Source organism: Cryptomeria japonica, chromosome 7 (assembly GCF_030272615.1).
Source record: "Cryptomeria japonica chromosome 7, Sugi_1.0, whole genome shotgun sequence".
In the NCBI taxonomy this organism is placed as follows: Eukaryota; Viridiplantae; Streptophyta; class Pinopsida; order Cupressales; family Cupressaceae; genus Cryptomeria; species Cryptomeria japonica.
Window position 1 is genome coordinate 714,284,610 of NC_081411.1, and position 23,867 is coordinate 714,308,476.

The following is a 23,867-nucleotide window of genomic DNA, read 5'->3' on the forward strand; positions in this document are numbered from 1 at the left end:
TGTAAAGGATTCTTTTTTTTTAAATTAGGTTTTAGTTAGATGTATGCAATGATCTAAATGATGCAAAAGAAAAACTGGCTTCAGGTCGGGTTCACCAAAATATAGTGAAAGAAATTTGCTACCTCAAGGATGATAAACCCAAGAGAACAAATTGACCCTCCAATACCTCACTTATATTGGCGCTAAGGGTGAGCTAGGGGATGAAAATGGCAAGCTAACTAACTGACTATAAAGTGAGAGTTTCAGAAGACACTGTAAAGCCTTTGTCTCAAGGATGAGTGCATAGGTATGGGACACTAGCGTAGCGTGCTATCATCCTATACTAATGAGGTACAGAGACCATACATAAAGATAAAAAAATTGACTAGATTTATTAATTAAGCAACGCAAAAAATACAAAATAAGTAAGATATTGCAAAATACAAAATAAGGGGATAAAGTGAAGGAAAATGACAGAAACTCACAACCAACCCATGATTGGAGCCTCCTGCAAGACGATAAAATTTTCTATCATTGCAAACCTACACACAAACAAGAAGAGAAAATGTTGGGGTTGTGTTTTGGAGTCTGCCTAAGTTAGTCCCCTGTTTTGGTGTTTTCACCTCCATGGACAACTGAGATAAAGCCACAAAGAAAGAAATGATAAAAATAAAAGAAATATAATTGTATATTAAGATGAAAGAGTATGCATATGCAAAACAAAATAAGGAGAAAAAGTGAATTCCCCTTCAAAGGCTTGTGAAGACAACACTGTTAGTTCATTTGAGAGAGTGCAATAATGATGGTCTTGTGAAAACCAGTCAATATCGCCCAAGGAGATCGCCAAAAGCTTCAACTTGCATGAAGTGATCAAAATTGCCCAAAGATCCTCAAAATGCCTTCAAATGTGAGAGATATAGGCTCTTGAAGAGAAACTGACATCGATGGGCACATGCAAGGGTGTTACGATTCCTTCCAGGCATAGGCATAATGCCCAAATGACCACCTGTAGAATGTTAGATTCGTGGGATGATAGCGCGCCCTGCAGACGTCTCTGCACCACGCTAGAGTCCCGAAGATGACAAGTCGACAAAGTTGGTTCAAAATTCTAGTTTGAAGCTGACAAAGCGATCCAAGCGAATAGAAGGATAAATATGGTGGTACACGACCTCCGATGATGCGGAGGAAGGTGTCATTTGTTGTGTTGAATTGTGTCAAGTGTGATTTTTGATATCATACTGTGTTATTATACAAAACCCACATGTCCAATTTGGAGAACAACTTTTGAGAATAGTATATATATACTAGTGATTTCGCATGGGTGTCACATGGGCCCAATCAATGTATCACCAAATAAAATAAATAATTGTGACCATATTTTTTATCATTAACTCCTAACAATTCACATCCTTAAGTGTAATGCTTCATTTTGGAGTCTTTTAACTCTTTTGGCCATCATTTGTCACAAAATTCTCGATTTCTTCGTCTAGTGTTTAAGAATGGGAAAGTGTCTTAAATGAATTCAAAGTCAATTATAGCTATCACAATAGTGCTTCAATTCCAAGATTCTTATAAATCTAATTAAAAATCATTTCTACAATAACATCCTAGGTGTCTATGTACACCTTCAAAGTATGTTGGAGACACATAAAATATGCATAAGATTGCAATGTGAATGAAACATTAATCATAATAAGGAAAATACTTTCATGCATTTCTTTAAAGATGTAAAAAGAGTCATAGAATCATTTTTTCTATTATACTTAAACACATCCTTCTTTGCTTTAAATAGTGCATTGTATGTATTACATCCACATATTATAAAAAATCATTATATACAAGCTTTATATATTTTAAAAATTAAACAAAGCCTTCATAGTGTTTAACTATTACTCACAATTCTTATCAATTAAATAACAAATCTAGAGATGTCTAACACTTGTGTTAGAAAAAGATACTATTGTGAAAAAATAAAAGACATATCAGTTCCTTTAGATAGATAAAAACATCTTAAAATGAACTTAAGCTCTTTAGAATTCATCTATATATATAAATGAAAAAAAGAAACGAAACTCTTTCCAATATATATGTAAAACATGACTTTTCTTTTTATCAACTATATATTTGTCTCACTTTAATAAATTTTCTGCCTCTGTAAGTGTATAGCCTCAATCTACTCAGATATTGGTAGAACTCTTTACACTTCATTCATATATATAAAGCTTTTTCTTTTCCTTACCTCTACATACTTTCTATGCAGGGCACACCCTTAGTCTATCCACCAATTGTTGTCCGTTTGTTTAACAGAAAAACAGGACACTATCCTACAAGGAATTTCGGCCCCTTAAGGCACGCAGGTCCTCTTTCCGATGTTTTCATTGAATCACATAATTATCTCATTTTCCAGCAATGAGACTCAATTTTTTCTCAAGTTTGTGGAAGCAGAGAAATTATATCTGCAACCAGGAAGATCAAATACTGGACCCTATTTTTAATAGATATCAGCCACATTTTACGGTATATACATACTACAGAGGTGCGGGCTATGGTTAAAATTAATAGAATATAATAAGATATTATTTCGGACTAAATGTTACATCAATTAGTGGAGGGATCCTCTGGGCAACAAGTCTGGACAAAAGAGACTCTCCACTACCGTCCCTCTAGAGAGTTGGAAGTTGGCGCATAAGATTCCCGTGTGTCTGGAGTTGAACTACTGTTACCTCCATTCGTCTCATAAGGAACAAAACTGGGAACAGACGCTTCCCCTTCAAATATCTGCAATACCTGTCTGATTGCAGGTCTCGCCTCCGGCTTAGGATTGCAGCACAGCAATCCTAATTTTAGCACCTTTTCCATCTCATCTTCAGCATATTCACCACCAAGATTGGGATCTGCTGCATCCATGAGCTTGCCTTTTCCATGCAACTCTCTCACCCAGTCCACCATGACTATCTGGAAAGCATCGAGAGAGGGATCCACTGGCCTCCTCCCGCAGGCAACCTCCAACATCAAGATACCAAAGCTGAACAAATCTGCACTAGGAGCGACCTTTCCTGTGTGTAGGAACTCTGGTGCGATGTACCCAAGCGTACCTACCACACGAGTAGTTTGTGGGTCTCCTCTATGCTCATACAGACGAGCAAGCCCGAAGTCCCCCAGCTTGCCATTAAATTCAGAATCCAACAAAACATTGCTGGATTTGATGTCTCTGTGCACTACCCTTTTATCCCACTCTTCATGAAGATACAGCAGTCCTGTGCCCACGTCCGTCAGAATTTTGTATCTTTGAGCCCATGCCAACACACTCTTCGTCTTGTCAAATATCATCTTGTCCAGACTTCCATTTGGCATGTACTCATATACTATGAATAGCTTTACTCCCCTCCTGCAGTAGCCTCTGATTTGTACAAGATTCCGGTGCTGTAAACGCCCAAGACTTGAAATCTCTGCTATGAATTCCTTCAGGGCTTCGTGGCTTTCTTTAAAGATAGATTTTACAGCAACTTCAAGGCCGTTAGCAGGGAGGACTCCCTTGTACACCCGACCGAAACCTCCACAGCCCAAAACTTGTTCGTCTCGGAAGCCTTTGGTTGCAATATGCAAGTCTTTGTAGCTAAACCTGTGAGGCCAATACTCCATCTCCCATTCTTCTGTATCGTCTCTATACTTATTTCTCTTCCACCAAAAAACTCCTGCAGCAATCATTAGCAACAAGACGAGTACCAGAGGTATAGTAATTTCGGCTATAAATCTGGAGTTAGAATCCTTACGCATAATGAGGGAAGGAAGATGAGATAGATCCAGCTCAGGTGCAGATCCATTTGTGCTGAAGCTCCAGGCGAGGACACAGTGGTCTTCAACGACAGTTCCTGTTGCTGCAGAGAAACCAACGTACATTTCTTCTTCGAATATGTTGGACAGACTCATATTTTTGAGAGATATAAGAGGCTTTTGGGGTCGAGGTGAACCAGCTCTTACTATTGTAACATTCAATTCCTGTAGGGTATGATCATAGTCGATCCAAGCCTGAATGTTGTATCCACCATTGAGATCTATTTCCTGAGTCTTGCTGCCAATCCAGTACGCCGCAGATTTAGACTTAACAGACTTGAGGTCGTTCAGATCCACACCGACATGATTGTCATTGATATCTAGGTATTCGTTGTTGAGGATTGTGTCGAACTCGACGGCAAACAGATGATTGTATGGCTTCCCGATGGTTGAACTGTTGAGCAAACCGAGGAAGTGAGATGACGATTGTTCCACTGGAGACTTGGTGGGTGTTATGAGAAAGGCCATACCCTGCCCGCTACGTGAAAGATCAGAAGAAAAGGGAATGATTGCGAACACGAAGGTGGTGCTGAATGATGAGCTCGTATTTCTGGAGTTGGGATCTTTCATTCGAACAGGCTGATGATATAAAGCCCGGCTAGACAATTGTTGTGATTGATTGGTGAGGCAGATGGCACCGGAGCGGATTGAAGGATTTCCAATCTGATACAGGGTGGATGCATTGAATTTGTTGAAGAGGAAACTTGTTTGAGCTTGAGCTGGAAGGCATGCATGCAGCACAAGGATAAGTAGGATACGCACAGACATGGCTTTCAGCTTCTATAAACGAAGACAAAAAGGGGTATAGAAACACTTTAATATGACTGGCCCAAAATCATGATAAGCTTGCTCTCCTCATAACGTGAAACACATCTCCATCATTATTTGGGCACTGTTTAGACGGCTATACAGAGCTGTTATACGTCTTCATCATAGAAAGCGTATGTGTAAAACTATAAATGGTTTATCAAAACACGTGGCGCATAACAAAGCTATGAATCGTTCTCCCTAAATAACAATTGAATTAAAATAATAAAAAAAAATTCAGAGACCTTGACGGGCTTTCTATTTTAAAAAACAGCCGCCCAAATATGATCTGCATTTCCCATCCCAAATGGCCATTTCATTATCGTTTCAAGTAAACCGAAGTCAAGGTGACTAAACGACAAACAGTTGAAGCCACATTAAAGTCGTCAAATCTTTTCCTTCTATCCTTATTTTCAGTTTTAAATTATTTTTAACTTCATTGACAAAGAAAAATAATTATTCATTGTAATGATGAAAGAGATGAGTAGATTGTTAAATAGTTATTACTAGCAATCGCACCTTGGTGTGCAATGGGTACGCTAAATAGGTGTGAGAAATAGATTAGGGAAAATTTGGTCTACTTTTTGTATACATTTGTGATGTTTGGTAGATAGATATATAGGAGCAGAGAGGGGGAGAGATATAAGGGTAGAGAGATATGAAGGCACAACAAGATAGAGATAGAGGAAGGGATGGACGTATTTAAATATGTTGAGATATAAAAAAAGAGTTAAAGAGATAGAGATATAGAGGTTTCGGAAAATGAAGAGTGAGAGAGATGATGGATAGATAGAGGGAGACACATCTATAGAGAAGAAGATAGAGGTAGAGATAAAAATAGAGTGAAAAAGGAAGAGGGAGAGAAATAGATAGAGATATAGAGGTAGAGGGAGAGGGAGAGGGGAATAAATAGATAGAGATATAGAGGTAGAGGGAGAGATAAGCCTAGAGATTGAAATGGAGATAAAGAGTGAGATGTAGATGGGAAAAGATAGATAGGGAGAGGGAGAGAGAAAGAGAAATATAGATATTGAGATAGAGTCATAGAGAGATGGAGATATAAGGAGAGGGGGGAGAGAGAGAGAGAGACATAGAGACAAACAACTAAAGAGAAGTAGAGATGATATATAGCGGGGGAGATAGAGAGAGGGAGAGAGAAAGAGGGAGAGACATAAATATTTGAGAAGAGAAAGGGAGAGGTGGTAGAGATAGAGAGATGAATAGGGGGATTGGGGGGTAGGGATGGAGAGATAGATAGAGAGAGGGAGGGAAAGGAATAGAGATAATGTAGAGGGGAAGAGAGTAGAGAGATAGGTAAAGGGATCGAGAGAAGAGGGAGGGGAGATGGAGAGATGTACATTGAGAGAGAGGGGGGATATAAAGGGATAGGGAAATAGATGGAGAGATAAGACGTTAGAGGTAGAAAAAATATGGATAGATAGAGAGGAGTGAGAGGGAGAGATAAAGATAAAGATATATAGTAGAAGTGATAGAGAGAGAGATGGAGAGAGACAAAGAGGGAGATATAAATATAGAGAGATATAGAGAGCGATAGGGAGAGAGAGAGAGAGAGAGAGAGAGAGAGAGAGAGAGAGAGAGAGAGAGAGAGAGAGAGATGGAGAGATGTACATTGAGAGAGGGGGGATATAAAGGGATAGGGAAATAGATGGAGAGATAAGACGTTAGAGGTAGAAAAAATATGGATAGATAGAGAGGAGTGAGAGGGAGAGATAAAGATAAAGATATAAAGTAGAAGTGATAGAGAGAGAGATGGAGAGAGACAAAGAGGGAGATATAAATATAGAGAGATATAGAGAGCGATAGGGAGAGAGAGAGAGAGAGAGAGAGAGAGAGAGAGAGAGAGAGAGAGAGAGAGAGAGAGAGAGAGAGAGAGAGAGAGAGATGGAGAGATGTACATTGAGAGAGGGGGGATATAAAGGGATAGGGAAATAGATGGAGAGATAAGACGTTAGAGGTAGAAAAAATATGGATAGATAGAGAGGAGTGAGAGTGAGAGATAAAGATAAAGATATATAGTAGAAGTGATAGAAAGAGAGATGGAGAGAGACAAAGAGGGAGATATAAATATAGAGAGATATAGAGAGCGATAGGGAGAGAGAGAGAGAGAGAGAGAGAGAGAGAGAGAGAGAGAGAGAGAGAGAGAGAGAGAGAGAGAGAGAGAGAGAGAGAGAGAGAGAGATGGAGATAGAGAAAGAAATAGAGATTGAAATTGGGAAATTTTGTTTCAAAATAAATTATTACGCCGAAGGCATCTCTTTATATGAAATGGACAAGCTAAAATAAAAAATCAAAGGTTGAAAATGCTCTTTAGCTCGACAAAATCATTGAAATCATCTTAACCCTTGATTTATGTCTAACATTTATGAAAAGGTAGCATATGAATTGTATAAAGCTATATTAAATAAGGGTCTGACCTGGAGCAATTATATCCCATCGAATCCATAGAAATATCCCACCGGATCCATAGAAAAATCTTAAATATTGAGATCGTTGATGGGGAGATGACAGGTTCAGCTGGACAGCTCTATTTTAATAGAAGAAAAACAAAGGTGTTGAATTCGTGCCTTGACTAACTCAAAACGTCATATTAATGCAAAAACGTCATCCGGAATGGGCCATACTAATCTTTATCCTTGACCATCGGAGCCGATTTGAACGAAAAATTCATCTTCGAAGCTAGAAAATTAACCATTCTTTATTCAATAAAAATAGAATTGAGTCAATAATTAATTAATATTGACTGGTTTTAATTATAACAGCTTCATGATTATAATTATCATTTACGCCCACCGAGTAATTTGTGTTATATAACTCCTTGGCAAGTGTAGTTTTACCAAGGCCAGGCATACCGACAATTCCCACGATCATCTAGAGTAGATCTAACTGTTTCAAACGCTTGTACGGCCTCATCCAATTCAACTGGATATGGAACTACCTTCAATGGCACCTTCACCTTCTTTATCTCCTGCTTTACGTGATTCACAACTTCTTTTAAAAGAAGCCCTAAATCACTGGACATTGTAAACAAATATCAGGAGACGGTAGCGGTTATATAATCAATGCTTAAAAAATGATTACATTTATCTCATCTGTAGAATTTCCTAAGCCTATAAAGATCAATTGAAACTCTACAGATAATGCAGAGAAGATTTAGCCCGTGTGGTGGGTGCTTGAAATTTTTTATCAGATCTAGAAAATCTCACAAGCACCGGCAGAAATAAATATATCGATAACTCCATTAATTTTAATCATAAAGATGAATATAATTGCCATTATTTTTGTTCTATTAAAATTTGAATTATTGTAGAATAATTATAATTTATATCTTTATCTTCATTTATACAATATTTATTCAATTCATTTTGGATATTTAATAACAAAAAATAATGAAAGACAAAAATTGCAAATCTCCTCAATGAATTGATATTCAATGTTTATAGTCTAATATGATCTAATAGAATCAACAACTGAAGGGATGTGAGAAATTGATCCATCACAAAGAGAGCTCTCTTTAAACTTGCACTCTCATTTGAATAAGACTATTGTGATTGATATGCCACTTACCAACCACCTCTTAATCTTGTACTTATTTAAGAAGAGAACCACTCATAGAGTATTTCATACCACCGTCGTTCTTATTAGAGTTATTTCCCATTTTTATGTTACCTTCTTTTTCCCTCATCCATGGCTCCTCTATCTCTAACTTGCTATCTCCACCTCCTCTCAATCTATATCTCCACATCTCTTTCTTACTAACTCCATCAATCTTGCTCTATATCTCTATATCTATATTATCTCTCTCACTCCTTTCTATCAATATCTCTCTAGCTCTGTCTACCTCTCTCTATCTCTCTATATCTTCATTTATATATATCACTCCCTCTCTCTCTCATTAAATTTATCTCTCCTTCATCATTCCTACTCTATATGTTTACCTTTGTTTCTCTCTTTATCTCCCCCTTACTCTATATCTTTATCATCTCTAACTCTCTCTTTTATTTGCTCCATCTATACCTGTTTCTCTCCATCTCCTTCTCTCTCTCTCTCTCTCTCTCTCTCTCTCTTTCACACACACACACACACACACACACACACACGTTCATTTTTTCCTCCATCTCTCATACTTTATATCTTTATCTCTCCTCTATCTCTAATTCTCTCTCTATTTGCCTCTTTATTTCTTTCTATCCATATCTTTCTCTACATCTATCTCTATATCTCCTCATATCTCTCAATATCACTCTCTATCTATATATCTCCCTCTCTCCCTACCCTCTCCCTCTCTATCTATTGATCTATCTCCCATTTTGTCCCCCTCCTCTACCTATCTCTCTCCCTCTATCTCACCATCTATACTCTCTCTCTCTCTCCCTCTCCCGCTTCCTTTATATCTCATGCTTCCTCTATATCTCCCTATCTCTCTCTATCTTTATCTCCCCATATACCTCTCCCTACATCTCCATCTATTTTTATCGCTACCCCACTCTCTATCTCTATACATTTATCTCTTCCAATTTTATCTATTCCTCTCTCCTCCATCTTAATCTTTATCTTCTTAGCCCATCTCTCTCTTACTCTTCCCAGATTTATTTCTCCCCCTCTATTTCTATTGCAAACATAACATCAGCTTGATTATCATTTCAGTCATCTTTGGATCTCTATAAGTGGATCCATAGTTGATTTGAAGCTTTCATTTCTCCATTGAAACCTTTCTTGCACAAACATCATTTGCTAAAGAGCCTACTAATTGACCTCATGTACTACACACATGTATGCAAAACATAGATCTTTTTTTCCTAATTAACCTTCCAAACCTTTTCGGCATATCCAAGTGCAATTGCTAGCTTATAATTAGATCTCCTCAAAATTTGGTCTAAAGTCAAGCGAAGAGTCTGAGATGTTTGCCAAAGTCTTCTAAGTTGTCATTGTCTCGATAAAAAATAGTGATCCTGCCCGAGTCAAAGGTTGAGGTTGAGTGTGGGCTAAATCAAATGGGATGATACAAACCTATTTCGTTCCTACAATAAATGGAGAAAGCGTAGTTACAAGGAAGTCCATTATTTTATGGCTCCATAGAAGATGCATTCTCAATTGATTCTACTCTACCATGAGATAATAAGTTGCATATGGCGAAAAGCAAGCCAAACAGATCAGTTGCATATGACGGAAACCACAGAAGCAGATGGCGATCAACCCCGACCAGAAACATTTTTCAATTTGTTGTCTTTAGTTTTAACTGGCATATCTATGTTCAAGTACGATAAGCAAATGAAAATATAACATCTACTCTTTTCTTTGTCGACCTGTGTGAAAATGGGAGCTTCGGAACAGGGCATGTACGTCCATTGAGTCTTAAGGGATTTTGTCTAATGTTCGAGCTAAAGTAGTCTATTAGACATGTATAAAAAATATGAATTGTTCAAAGTCTAATGTGATATCATGGATTGGAAAATCTTTAAACAAATGATTTGGCAAACATAAAGCCAAAATTCCGCAACCTTTGTCAACTTATCCATCAAAATATAATGGGTGTTACGTTTCTGCTTCAACTTCTGTCGAAAGAGACTTGGCAAAGCCAACTGACCGGCATTACCTTCCATAGACAGCTTGAACATACATTGTCATGCATCAACGAGAAATGAAATGAAGATTAAATAACAATAAGGCAGACTATAATAAGAGCGATATAAATTAGTAAAGAAAGAGAGGCCTTGTGGGGGGAGTATCATTCCATAGACAAAAAATTGGATTTGTTGCAAGCCTTAGAAACTTTCAAATAAATGCAATTGACAAGTGTAGAAGCGGTTCAAATTCCATGAAACTGTGAAAGATGAAAATGAAAATGTTAAACGTTTCCCATCGAATGTAATAGGCACAATCTCAATTCAATGACCAAAATTAAGATAAATAAGCGGAGTTCACTATTTCTAGATGTAGATTGATCTATGATATCCATGTCATCCATTGTTCAGGGTCTGAGGAGCTCATTTGTTAGTTGATGGGTGTCGGTGTGCCTTTGGAGAGGTGGTGCGGTGCAGCTCTGAACGATGTCCACATCCTTGGCAAATAGCAACAGGACACCCTGAAACACAATTTCTACGATTGCCTCTGCTTCAGTTTCTGATCGAGGAAGAGATTGCAACAATATTATCCCCGCCTTTAAGGGATCTGTACAGTAAAAATGAAACAAAGAAGACGAGCGAACTTGTGATGCAGTTTTCATGGTGAGTGGGTAGGCAATGACGGGGCAACATCAATATGGGCTGACAAAAACTGAATCAACGGTTAAAGACAATGCAATCGTCTTGCATTCTCTCAATCATCCTGGACCGTTGATGGATAAAATGAGTTTGCATATAAGGTACGCCTTCGATGTAATAAGGTATGCCTTCGATGTAATTAATTTATTTTATAAAATATCTTTTTATAAAGAAAAGTAATTTATTAATTATCTTTTTAAAAAATTATGATAAAATATTTTTTATATTTATTTTTAATAAATATAATATATAATGACGTTTTTTCTTATTGTATTTCTGTTGTCCTTTTTTCTATTGTTTTTTGATAGTTTTTTTCTAATCTATAAGAATTGAGGCCCTTCCCCACTTATATTAATAAAAAACAAATATGATATTTGAAAGCATCATTTAATTTTTTTTATAAAAAAGTTGGATTTAAATGTTTAAATTTAATTAACACAGAGCACATGCAACGGGGAGGCAAAATGTCGTGGAAATGAACTAAAAAAGGCAAATGTCCTTTCTTGGGTGGTGTTCCCACGTGGAGATGTCTATTTGAAATATAAAATGCATCTAATATGATATAAAATGTATCTGATGTTGGTAGTTTTTTTATATTAATTAATTAAATTATAAATCACAAGATAATTATCTTATTACTTCTAATCTAATTAATAAATATGAAAAAAATTGTTCAATCAAATATATTTTATATGTTGCATAGACATCAATTCAGAGCTTTATAGTACACTATTTGTTTTGATGGTTTCTCTCCCTAATAAATCAGCGAAGATTAGAAGTGTGAAGTGTCCTTAATACCTAGTTAAATAATTAATTTTTGATAATAATTTATTCATAGTTTTCATTAACAGTTGTTTTAGAATATATTTTTTAAGTATTTATAAGCGCTTATTATAAAAATTATAGTGATTGATAATCTAATATTATTAATTAAGTTCGAAATATATTTTTTATTTATATTTCTTAATTAAATCTCTTATAATTATTTAAATTTATAAATGTTTTAAGTTCTTTTTTTTTTTCCATAAAACTATTCATTATGGTTGAAATGCTTGAAAATAATTTTGTATTAATCAAATTTAAATATTTATTTTTTTTTAATGAAGACATTCTTGTTCTTGACTTAGTAATGGATCAATCATTTTTTTAAAATTTTAATAGAGAATTTTATATCATTCACAAGATTGTTTTGCTATTCAATATGGGAGCATAATACTTAGGCTTTAATTTTTTTGTGAAGAACCAAAGATTAAGGATATTCATTCTGCTAAAGTCACCCAAGGCACGATTTTGACCTCAACCCATATGGTGTTAGGGCCTTTGAATTGTAAAGCCTTTAAAGTGGATAGAGGTAGAGGTAACATACATAAAGACATATTAATAGGTGAATGTGGATCAAACAATGAAACATGGGAGGTCATTTCTAGGTTTGTGCTAACCTTGTGTGAGTTAGGGATATAAGATTATGTAAAAATTATTGGCTATATTTGTAAAGGAGGTGTAGAAAAAGTAAGATAAATAAAATCATTGTAAAGATCTACTATTTGGGTATAATCTAAACGCACTCATCCACTCATCTATAAGATGTTGTGAACTCTGTGTTAAGAATTAGGAAGTAATGATGATTTCACATGTAAGAAAGCATTTATAATCCCATCATAGTTATATTGTAAGAGTTCTATGTTATGGTTTATGTAAAGTAAGTCAATAAAACATTATTGAATGAGATATGAGAAGCTAATAAATGATCATCAATGTGTAATTTATATTCATGTACGCAAAAATTATTTGAAGAATAAATATTCCTAGATTGAACATGAGATGTGAAGGAATGAGTGTAAGAGCTTCAGAATCTTATCCTCCAAGAATAAATAAACAATCCACCACATAAAACTCAAAATCGAGTCAAATAGTCATGAGCATGATTCAATTGAATTTCAGAAATAGTCAGCGAGCTATTGTTATTTTCAGTCGAAGCATCCTAGTCCTTCAATCTTTCCTCAATTGAATGCACTTTCTAGAATTGTCTATGGTACTTCTTTGCAATATCAGGATATCTCGCAGTTGTTAATTACAACTTTGCCTTGTGAATTTGCTAAAACGGTGAAAAGCTTCATTTGGACAGTGGCTCAAAGCGAAGATTTTCGAGTCCAATAAATGAATCTTCTCTAGCATCTCCCAAACTTTTTCCTGATCAACTCTGTTAGTGCCTAAGTGTTTTACAATATTGGCAAGACATTTAGTAAACCAAAACATACTGAATGATTGTCGGTGGTTCAAAGTAATTATTCAACAGCGACAAGAACACGAATTCTCGCAGTGGGATTTCGTCTGGAACACTTCTGTATCAAAGTTCCCTGCCTTGAAAGGAGTTTCATGATGCAAAACACACTTGAATGTTTCTCTCTTCCATCACCAGCCACACTTTAAATGAAATTCACATTAAAAAAATAAGCATTTATGTTTTAGAGTTACATTCTACTAATTCTGCAAGATGTCTATTATGACATAAGAAGCGGGTACTAATGTTATGTGTGAAACAGATCTTCAATCACTACACAATTTGTTGGATATTTAGAACAAAGATTCAACAAAAAGTAACGCAGAGCCTTACTCAAAGGTAGTCACAATTGTACGAAACAGAGCAATCCTATCCAATGTTACCTCAGGAATGAAATATATGGCGTACATGAGATCAAATGGTGCAAACATCTTAGTTATACTACTCATATTTTGACCTCAATATCATGTTAGATGACTAAGTATGAACAAATGATGAAATCTCTCAAACAAGTAACACAAAGCTATAAATAAGATACATGTAATAAAATATCTTGTGGGAGTAAAATGAGAAAATATGTAGACATGTGAGAAATTATCAATATCTCTAATAGAAATAATCTCCTAGGTCGAATATATATGGGACAAGTTATAACCCTAAGTCTAATACTAATCCAATGGTTTGACAAATTATAAACCAAACCCTAGCACTAAACCAATTAAACATTAAACATATTTAAACCATAACCCTAAACCTAATCGAATCATAACTCAAACTCCAAACCAAATTGAAACTTAACCCTAAACCAAATTGAACTTTAAGTTAAATTAAACTCTAGCCCTAACACTAAACTAAACTAAATGTTTACTGTGAACTTAAATGTGTCATAAACCAAATTGAATTTTTATCGTAAGCTAAACTAAATCTAAACCATAAACCAAAACAAACCCTAACTATAACACTAAATCAAATTGAAACCTATTGCTAAATAAAATTGAACCCTAATCCTAACCCTAAAAAAAGTTGTACCCTAGCCCTAATATTAAACCAAATCAATCCCTAAAGATAAAAGTAATCAATATTAAACCAAATGGAACCTTAAATCTAAACCTAACACATAACTAATTTGAACCTTAATCCTATACCAAATTGAACCCTAACACTAATACTAGAAACACTAACCTTATACCAAATCAAATCCTAACACATAACTAATTTGAACCTTAATCCTATACCAAATTGAACCCTAACACTAATACTAGAAACACTAACCTTATACCAAATTGAACCCTAAATATAACACTAGACCAAATTGAACTTTAATCCTAACCCTAACCCTAACCCTAACCCTAACTCAAGTCAAATTGAGCTCGAACACAATAACTATTTTGAACCTTAACCCTATACCAAATTGATTCCTAACCCCAATACTGGAAACCCTAATCATATAAAAAATTGAACACCAAACATAACACTAAACCAAATTAAACCTTAACCCTAACCCAAATCAAATTGAGCCCTAACACAAAACTGATTTGAATCTTAACCCTATACCAAATTGATCCCTAACCTTAATACTAGAAACCAATTTCAACTTTAATACTAGACCAAACTGAGTGCTAAACCTAAATCAAATTGAACACAAATCTTTAACCATGTTAAATTATACCTCTTAACACTTAACCAAACCCAACACTAAGCCTAAAAACAATTGAATTGTAACCCTAATAGTGAATGAAATTGAATCATAACCCTAATCCTAATTTAATTATAATCTTAACCTTGAATGAAATTGAACCGTAACACTAACTATAAATAAAATTTAACCCTAACCCTATACCAAATTGAGCTCTACCCCTAACACTAGAATAAAGTACATTGTAATCTTAAATCAAATTAAACTCTAGCCCTAAACTAAACCAAACCCAAATCATAAAGTAAATTAAACTCAAATCCTAAACCAAATCAAACTCTAACTTTAACACTAAACCAAATCTAACCCTAACCCTAACTATAATTATGCTTACCCTAACCCTAACTCTTATATAAACCTTAAACGTAATTGTAACCCTAATAGATACTAACCCTAACCATAAACTTAACCCTGACACTAAGCCCCAACCCTAACAATAACCCTTTTACTAACCCTAACAATAACCCTTGTTGCAATGGTTAGGGAGACAACAAGTACAAATGATCTCAGTATAACACCTTCAGTGTCTGATAAGATCCGCTTCAGAACATTACAACATTATATAGACTTGCTCTCTCAACTCCTCTTATCATCACACTATCAGAAATACAAAATTTGCTAATGATCTTTCTCGCTCTCAAGCTCATACACATATATCCTTTCATACCTCATCACACATTTAAAATCATCATAAGGCCGGCTACAACCTTGTTACAATTCCCTAGGTTCAATGCATCTAGACAATCTTGCATTGTACACTTTAGTTATGTTGGCCACCAACATAAAAAATCTAATTTTGTGTCATTTTACCGATCTGAGTGATTTTCATCACTACCAGTTAAGTCTTCATCAACTAATTTGTTCAGTCAAACAAATCTCATTCACTTGATCGAATCAACATGTGCGGTCACGAACATATGTTCATATGATCAAGTCTTCAATGCTGCTGCAAAATCGCATCATCTCATTCTTCATGATTTTCACATACCGGTTGTCGGAATGTAACACTGTCAGTCTTTTACCAGATGAAGTCCTAATTACCAGTTCTGATAAAAACTCTCTGCTAACTGGTTAAGCCTTGCCGGTTGAACTATAGGACTTAGATGACTTAAAGAAACATAGTTGCCATTAATGACAACATACAAAATAGTCATCATACATAAATCTAATCTCTATAATCAATAGACATAGACCAGTTGCATCAAGAAAACACACATTACTGGTTTAGATCAAATGATTAAATGCCAACAGTGGATTCATGAGATATTGCTTGAGCTGATGGAATGATTCTGCACACTTGTCCTCCCATCTGAAAGGTACATTTTTATGAAGTAGATGGTTGAATGGGAGACATTTGTCCACCAGTTGAGAAATGAACCTTTTGATAGATTGTAGCCTGCCTTGAAGATATCTTAGCTGACTAATGCTCCTTGGAGGTGGCATTTATATAATAGCATGAGCCTTTGCGGGGTCCACCTCGATGTCCTTTTTTGATACAATGTAGCCCATGAGTTTACCGGATGTGACCCCGAAAATACAGTTTTTAGGGTTTAATCTGACATTGAATTGCTCTAGTCTCTGAAAGATTTTATCAAGAATGTCCAGGTGTCCTTCTCTTGGGAATGATTTGGCTAGCAAGTCATCTACATAATCCTCCATAAGAGTATGCATCATGTCATGGAAGATTGTTGTCATTGCTCTTTGATAGGTTGCACCAGCATTTTTCAAACCAAAAGGCATTAGCAATATGTACCCCATGGACATGTGAAGGCCATTTTATGTTGATCCTCTGGAGCTATCTTTATTTGGTTGTAACCTGAGAAACAATCCATGAGTGATAGCATTGCGTGCCCTGTCATGAGATACACAATTGTATCGATGCTTGGTAGAGGAAAATCGTCTTTCGGACAAGCTTTGTTGAGGTCCCTAAAGTCGGTGCAGATTCAAATGCTTTTGTCTGACTTGGAGACCGGTACAATGTTGGAAATCCATTCTGCATAGTCTATAGGTCGGATAAAACCAACATCTAGTAGTTTCTTTAGTTCAGCAATGCCATATGTGGATTCATCTTTCTGACTTTTTGTTTAACATGCTTAGCTCCTAGAGTGATTGATAAGTGATGCATAATGAGATCTGGATCTACCCCTGGCATATCTGCATAAGACCAAGAAAAGTTAATTTTCTTTTCCTCAAATAATTTGATGAAGTCGGGTCTTTCTTGTTCTGTTAGTGATTCTACCAGATGTATGGTTCTTGTTGTTTCTTCAGTACAAAAATTGATTGATTGAATTGGCTCAATCAAAATTGGCGATCTTTCCTGATAATATTCAGGAAGAGTGTCAATCATCCTCAAGTGCCTCGAAGAGGTTTTCACCATCAGATGTGTCCTTTGTTTTTACTTTTCTATGATCTAACACTATCATTAAATGTTTTTCACCATTAGATCGATTTTTTATTTTGCTCAGTTTACAACTAAGAGACTTAGCACTCCCCTGACTGCAAACATTGTTATGGGATTCACTGGTTGAGCATGTTTCTAGGTTGACTGAGAAAAGGTATGGGACAATGGTGTCATCGTTTTGAAAGTTTGGTATCTCAATGTGTTCAGTTTGTTCCCATTCTATAAGTTCGGGATATATGAGAGGTAGGGGATTATTTGGTGGATCAAGGTCTATCGATGTAAGAGTCATGATGGAGGCAGTTGTTGGCAACTGCACACTCCAATGAGACATTGTAGGTGATTGAAGGTTTTATCATTGATGGCAACCTTACAATCCTATGACACCGACAAGGCAATCCACCAAGACCAGCAAAGTTAGATTCTACATCGGCACACAGACCACCGGCACTGGTAGTGAAAGGAAGCATACCGGCACAGAAGCCAACAAGAATTTTGTTGTTAATATATTTTGTTTATTATTGTAAAATCATTGTAAGTCGACTTGGCAAGTTGTAAAATGACTCTTATATAAGAGAGATCATTGTAGAACATTTTGAGTAAGTAAGAGGAATGTAATTAGGCGAAATAAGGCAGACCTATTATGCAAATTATAGGTTAAGGGTTTATGTAAGAAGTAAAGCTATAAACCGGTACTCGATCTGGCATAGTAGATGCTATTTTAAAGCAATACAAGACATTGGATTTGTATAATCCATTTTGTAAGTCAGTGAGACTTCCCATTTTGTAATTGAGCAGTGAGCTCTAGGCACTTGGCCTTCCTGCATGTGCAGGCCCCTCTTGTAGCAGTAATATTCTCTTATTGGCCAATAAGTGAATATTGTGGGTCACAAATCCCACCGAGGTTTTTCCCACACTGGGTTTCCTCGTTAAAATATTGTGTTATGGTGTGTTTTTCATGTGGTTGCTTTTGTCTCTATTTATTGCATTACTTTCTGTTTACCGGTACACAATATTAATAGGCTCTACATGTTTTAAATTAAGAAAATCTTATTACCGGTTAGATACTGATTCACCCTCCCCTCTCAGTATCTGTGGGAATCCTAACATCATTGTCATAGTTGTCATTGGATGTATCAAAGTCTATGATGGTGTCAAGGTCTTCGATGGTACTCTCTTTGATGTTGCATGTTTCGTATTGATGATGCTCGTTCTCACTGGCCTCATAGATATGTAGTGGTCCAAATTCAAATGATCTAGATCTCGAACCTTGTCCCTCATAGGGTATGGGTGTATTACATATGTGGATTGTATCTACCTCAAAATCTTCAATGACATCAGATCAAGTATTTCATTCATATTCATTTGAGTCCATTTCGGAATCACTCTAAGGCTACACCACTATATCTGACAGGAATATTGTATGGCGAGAAGAGCTCATTGATAATCGACACAAGTTTTGTTGCTTGTGTTGATTCAGGCTTTGTGCTTGTTTGTACTCTTTGGATTTGTTCATAAACAGTCTCCTCCCTTTGAATGGCAAGTTCTTCTTGGTGTGGCTCATTTATAGCTTGATCAAGTCTTGTTATTACTTGCACGTGATGTATCTATTTATAGGAAGCTTCCTCTCTTTGAATAACGAGTTCCTTTTGTTGTTTCTCATATTATTCATCCTCTTGTTCTTTGTTTGTCTTTTTAACTGCTTGGTATATCACTTCTTGCCATGATTCCTCGTTATGTGTTGCATTTCTTCTCCATCGGAGATTTTGATGATCTCATTTTTGAACAGGTTGAATATGTTGGCCATACTAGAGTCTAGATTTGTCTTTGGTAAGTTGTGAATGGGGTTGAATTGGTTTTGTGATGCCTTCTTGATGCTTGCCAATAGGTCCCTTTCATTTGTGTACCATATGTTGCATGATTCTGAATCCATTACCATATTGTTGTGTGGGGATCATGGTAACTTCTAGAGCAATTGCTCTTGTTTCTTCCTCATCTTTGTATAGCCAGTTGAGGATATCCTTGTCTTTTTATTCTTCTGTGAGTGTTCCTACTTGGATAAATTTACCATCAAATTTTTTGATGGGTTGTGCTTCTTTATGCCTTGATATTGAAGGTTGTTCGTGGGACCTTGGAGAAGTCAGCAACTTTGATAGACATAGGGATTCAAAAGACTATTCCCTCATGCCTTGATATTTTATCTTCATGGGTAAGTGCAGGATCAAGGGGGGCCAAAAAGTGGCGATGTGAAAAAAATAGCCTTCCTCACTCGCCTAAAAACACGAAAATCCGTGTTGACTTTTTGCTTGGCCTGGGTGTCAGTACACCTTGGCCTGGTAATTACATATGCAAATCGGATATCCGATTTTTATTTGTAATTTTAATTTAAAATATATATTATATGTTACGTATTATATAATACGTATTATATTATATATAATATAATATTATATTATATTATATATAATATAATATAATATAATATTATATTATGTTATATTATATTATATTATAATATAATATAATATTATATTATATTATAATATAATATTATATTATATTATAATATAATATTATATTATAATATAATATAACATAATATTATATTATATAATATAATATAAGATTATATTATATTATATAATATAATATAAGATTATATTATATTATATAATATAATATAATGTTATATTATATATAATATAATATAATATAATATAATATTATATAATATATAATATAATATAATATTATATAATATATAATATAATATAATATAATATAATATAATATAATATAATATTATATTATATATAATATAATATAATATAATATAATATTATATATAATATAATATAATATAATATAATATAATATAATATAATATTATATATAATATAATATAATATAATATAATATTATATAATATAATATAATATTATATTATATTATATTATATTATATTATAATATATATAATATAATACAATACGTATTATATAATATAATAATATATTATATAATATATTATTATATTATATAATACGTATTGTATTATATTATATATGTTATTTAAAAATAATTTAAGTGTTGAAATCGGATATCCGATTTTATCGAATATCCGATTTTCTGAGACTTTTATATTTAGATAGCGACAGTCCTGTGAGTCATTTTTAGCTCACAGGTCGCGCGAATTTGTCAAAATCCGATATCCGCTCCATCCAATATCCGGTTTTTTGACAAAAAATTGCTAAAAAATTGATGTAGAGGTAAGATTTTGTCGTTTTGAATCATTTTCATTCATTTTTTGTATTTTTTGTGAATGTTTATTTGATTTTTCATTGAAAATATGGTTTTTTTTTCATGAAAACTAGGTTTTTTTCAAATCAAATACCTAATTGTTTAAATTTGTTAACTAAATTTAATTGTTTACATTCAATTAGGTTAAAAATGGGAGATAACAATGAAAACACTGACCTACCACAACTGCAACAACCAAACCCTCATTTGCCAAACCCCCCCTCAATTCAAGATTTGATTGCACAAAATTTGAATGAATTGAGGGGGATTGTAGAAGTATATCATAGGATCCCTCTTCTAAACCCATTGTTTGATCCTCTCACATCGATCGTAAAAAGTATGGAAACCATGACTATGGAGCACGATGCCGCCCTTTTGTGGCAAGATTCTATGAAGGAAAAATATGCAGATGGCTTGTCATATAAGGATATCAAGGATCTTGAGATATCCAAAGCCGAAATCGCCTCATTGTTTGTCAGTCCCCATACTGGTCAGCCTGTAGATCCCAAAAAAAAAAACTTTCTATCAAATGGTGCACAAATGATGGGATTGTGAAAAAATTTTGGGATCGTTGGTGGATGGTTTTCGACAAACCACCCAAAAACAATCTTGATATCCCCTTCTATTTCATAAAAAAATTGTATGCTAAGTTTGTTTTACAGAAACATGTGAACTACTTTGACATCCAACCTTTCCAGGGTGTAGGTTTAGGTATGCCCCAAAATAGACCTGGGGCAGTCAGAGTAGTCCAGGGCCCATATGTCCCCCCTCCTCCTATTGATCCCCCACCTGCAGTTCAGCATCCTGATATCATTTGTGAGGCGGCTTCACGGACCATATCGGCTATTCACTCTTTGAGTAGCCTTTTGGTTTCTCAGGCTGCGTCAGTAGCTCAGCCTACTTTTGATGGTAGCGGTGCATCGGGTGGTGCTGACACGTCATCCTCAGCTCCACACATATGCGTGCCACATAGTTGTGTCATGTGTGGGCACGTATGCTTGGGTCCAGTTGGACAACCCGTTGATCCTGTTGTAGACAGTGTGGATTACGAGGTGCATGAGATGCATGATGCACCATAGGTTATTACACAAACTGGAGGATACCCTGGGGAGTCCTCACATGCTAGAGGTGAGGAGGCACCATCATCATACATTGATGATGTATTGGTAAGATTTGTGTTTTCACAGTTCATGTTATATTTTAATTAAATATTTATAAATTAGATAATATTAAGTACTAATTTTTATTTACATGGTCTATTTAACAGTTGATGACCGAGGATGAGTTGAGACAGATTCAGGAGGGCACCTTGTCGGCCATTTCATTTGGCCTCGATAGCTTGACGGTACATATATTATTGCACCTAGTCATTTGTATTTTATTGTACATACATGCTCATCATTTATATTTGTATTAATTAGATTATGTAGTAACTTGCATGTATATCTTATTTTACTCTTGTAGGGCACAAGCAGCACGAGTGCAGTGCAGTGTGATTTAGGATCTGGTAGTGCAATTGGAGACAAGGGAAAGGTAATTGAATGCAAATATGATTGAATGAATAGTTTAAATAACTTATAGTTATTATACATGTCTAGACATAGATTGATAGTTTCATATAGTTGTTGTGTATATATACAAAGAATCCTTGGCTTCACATCCTTGATGACTACACCCAGTATACCTGAAGAAGAAGAAGAGATGCCTCGAGTAGATGTGTGTTTATTTTATTTTTTGATTAGTAGATATAATTTGTTATTATCAGTGACAATTATATGCTAACTTGTATCAATGTCATGTTTCTAAACATATGTAGATTGTTTATGAAAATATTCAAAACATACCTCCTCTACCGAAGACATACATCAAGAGTCCTGCAAAGCTGAAGAGAAAACGTGGAGATGAGGTAAACATGAATAGTTCAATTAAATAGTTCATTTTTATGTTAACTTTTTGAATGTGAATTATATAATATAACTAATATTAATCGTGGTTTGTTTTTCTTGTGCAGGATCCTTTAGAGCCGAGCAGTGCGGCGAAGAGGATTGATTTTGATGATCCATCAACAACTTAGGATGTTATAGATAGTTTTGGGATGCTTACATGTCTAGTTGGCATGTATATTTTGTATATGGACATACATTCACGTATTTAGACATACATTTTGTTTCAGTTGGTGTTTATGCCATATTTGTGTATGGACATACATTTGTAATCATTCGACATTTTTATATATACAGAAGTTGACATTCAATCATATAAATTGTTGCTCATCTATGTGTGGTGTTATCATGGAAATATTTGATTTTCATTCCAATAATTAACAATGGTTAATAATGGCTATTTAATGAACAATACAATTCATTTCATTTCATCGTAAGTGTTTTTTTTATAATGAACAATATAATTCATTTAATGAACAATACAATACAATTTATTTAATGAACAATACAATTCATTTAATCAACAATACAATAAAATTCATTCAATGAACAATACAATTAATGCTCCTATTTTTTCCCCTCACTCGATCGAACGCTCGAGGTCATACCCTACCGGCGTCGTCCCTTGAGCGCCCTAAGTGCTCAAAATTGTCAAACTTTGACAGGCCCTAACTCGGAATCTATGGCACCTACGAACGGTCCGTTTGAACCTACGGGGCCACAAGAGGGGTCCCTACAAAAGCCTATCTCGGTTTTTCAAGTTTCCCTACAGTTTTATTAGGGCAGCAATTTTTCGGTTGGCGAAAAATCATTAGTCTCACTCAATGGAATGTTGTCGCATGGCCAATTTCTCGTTCAGCTCATCGCGATGACGAACTGTCAGCTCTGACATGTCCAGTTAGGCATAATTACCCTACACATGCTCCTTTTTTTCCCCCCCACTTGATCGAACGCTGGGGGTCATACCCTACCGGTGTCATCCCTTGAGCACCCTAAGTGCTCAAAATTGTCAAACTTTGACGGGCCCTAAATCGGAATCTGTGGCACTTCTGAATAATCTGTTTGAACCTACGGGGCCATGATAGGGGTCCCTACAAAAGCCTATCTCGGTATTTCAATTTTCCCTACGATTTTATTAGGGCAGCAATTTTTCAATTGGCGAAAAAATCGTCAGTCTCACTCAATGGAATGTTGTCGCCTGGTTGATTTCTCGTTCAGCTCGTCGGGATGACGAACTGTCGGCTCCAACATGTCCAGTTAGGCATAATTAACCTACGCATGCTCCTATTTTGCCCCCCCACTCGATCGAACACTCGGGGTCATACCCTACCGGCGTCGTCCCTTGAGCGCCC

At 35.3% G+C, this 23,867-nt stretch overlaps 1 protein-coding gene and 1 long non-coding RNA gene across 2 annotated transcripts; one reads left to right on the forward strand and one right to left on the reverse strand.

Moving 5' to 3' along the window:
• Positions 1-2,137: 2,137 nt before the first annotated feature.
• On the reverse strand, positions 2,138-4,567 carry LOC131040270 (L-type lectin-domain containing receptor kinase SIT2-like). The gene has a single exon (XM_057973168.2). It carries the CDS (start codon positions 4,381-4,383, stop codon positions 2,632-2,634), a length of 1,752 nt encoding a protein of 583 aa, XP_057829151.2. The 5' UTR covers positions 4,384-4,567; the 3' UTR covers positions 2,138-2,631.
• A 17,079-nt stretch (positions 4,568-21,646) lies between these two features.
• On the forward strand, positions 21,647-22,110 carry LOC131856323 (uncharacterized). The gene is made up of 3 exons (XR_009358428.1): positions 21,647-21,738; positions 21,840-21,917; positions 22,037-22,110. It is a non-coding gene; the product is annotated as an uncharacterized LOC131856323 (long non-coding RNA).
• The last annotated feature ends 1,757 nt before the right edge of the window (positions 22,111-23,867 follow it).

Excerpts from the sequence above, each read along its gene's own strand:
- LOC131040270 (XM_057973168.2), bottom strand. The coding sequence starts at position 4,383 with ATGAAAGATCCCAACTCCAGAAATACGAGCTCATCATTCAGCACCACC.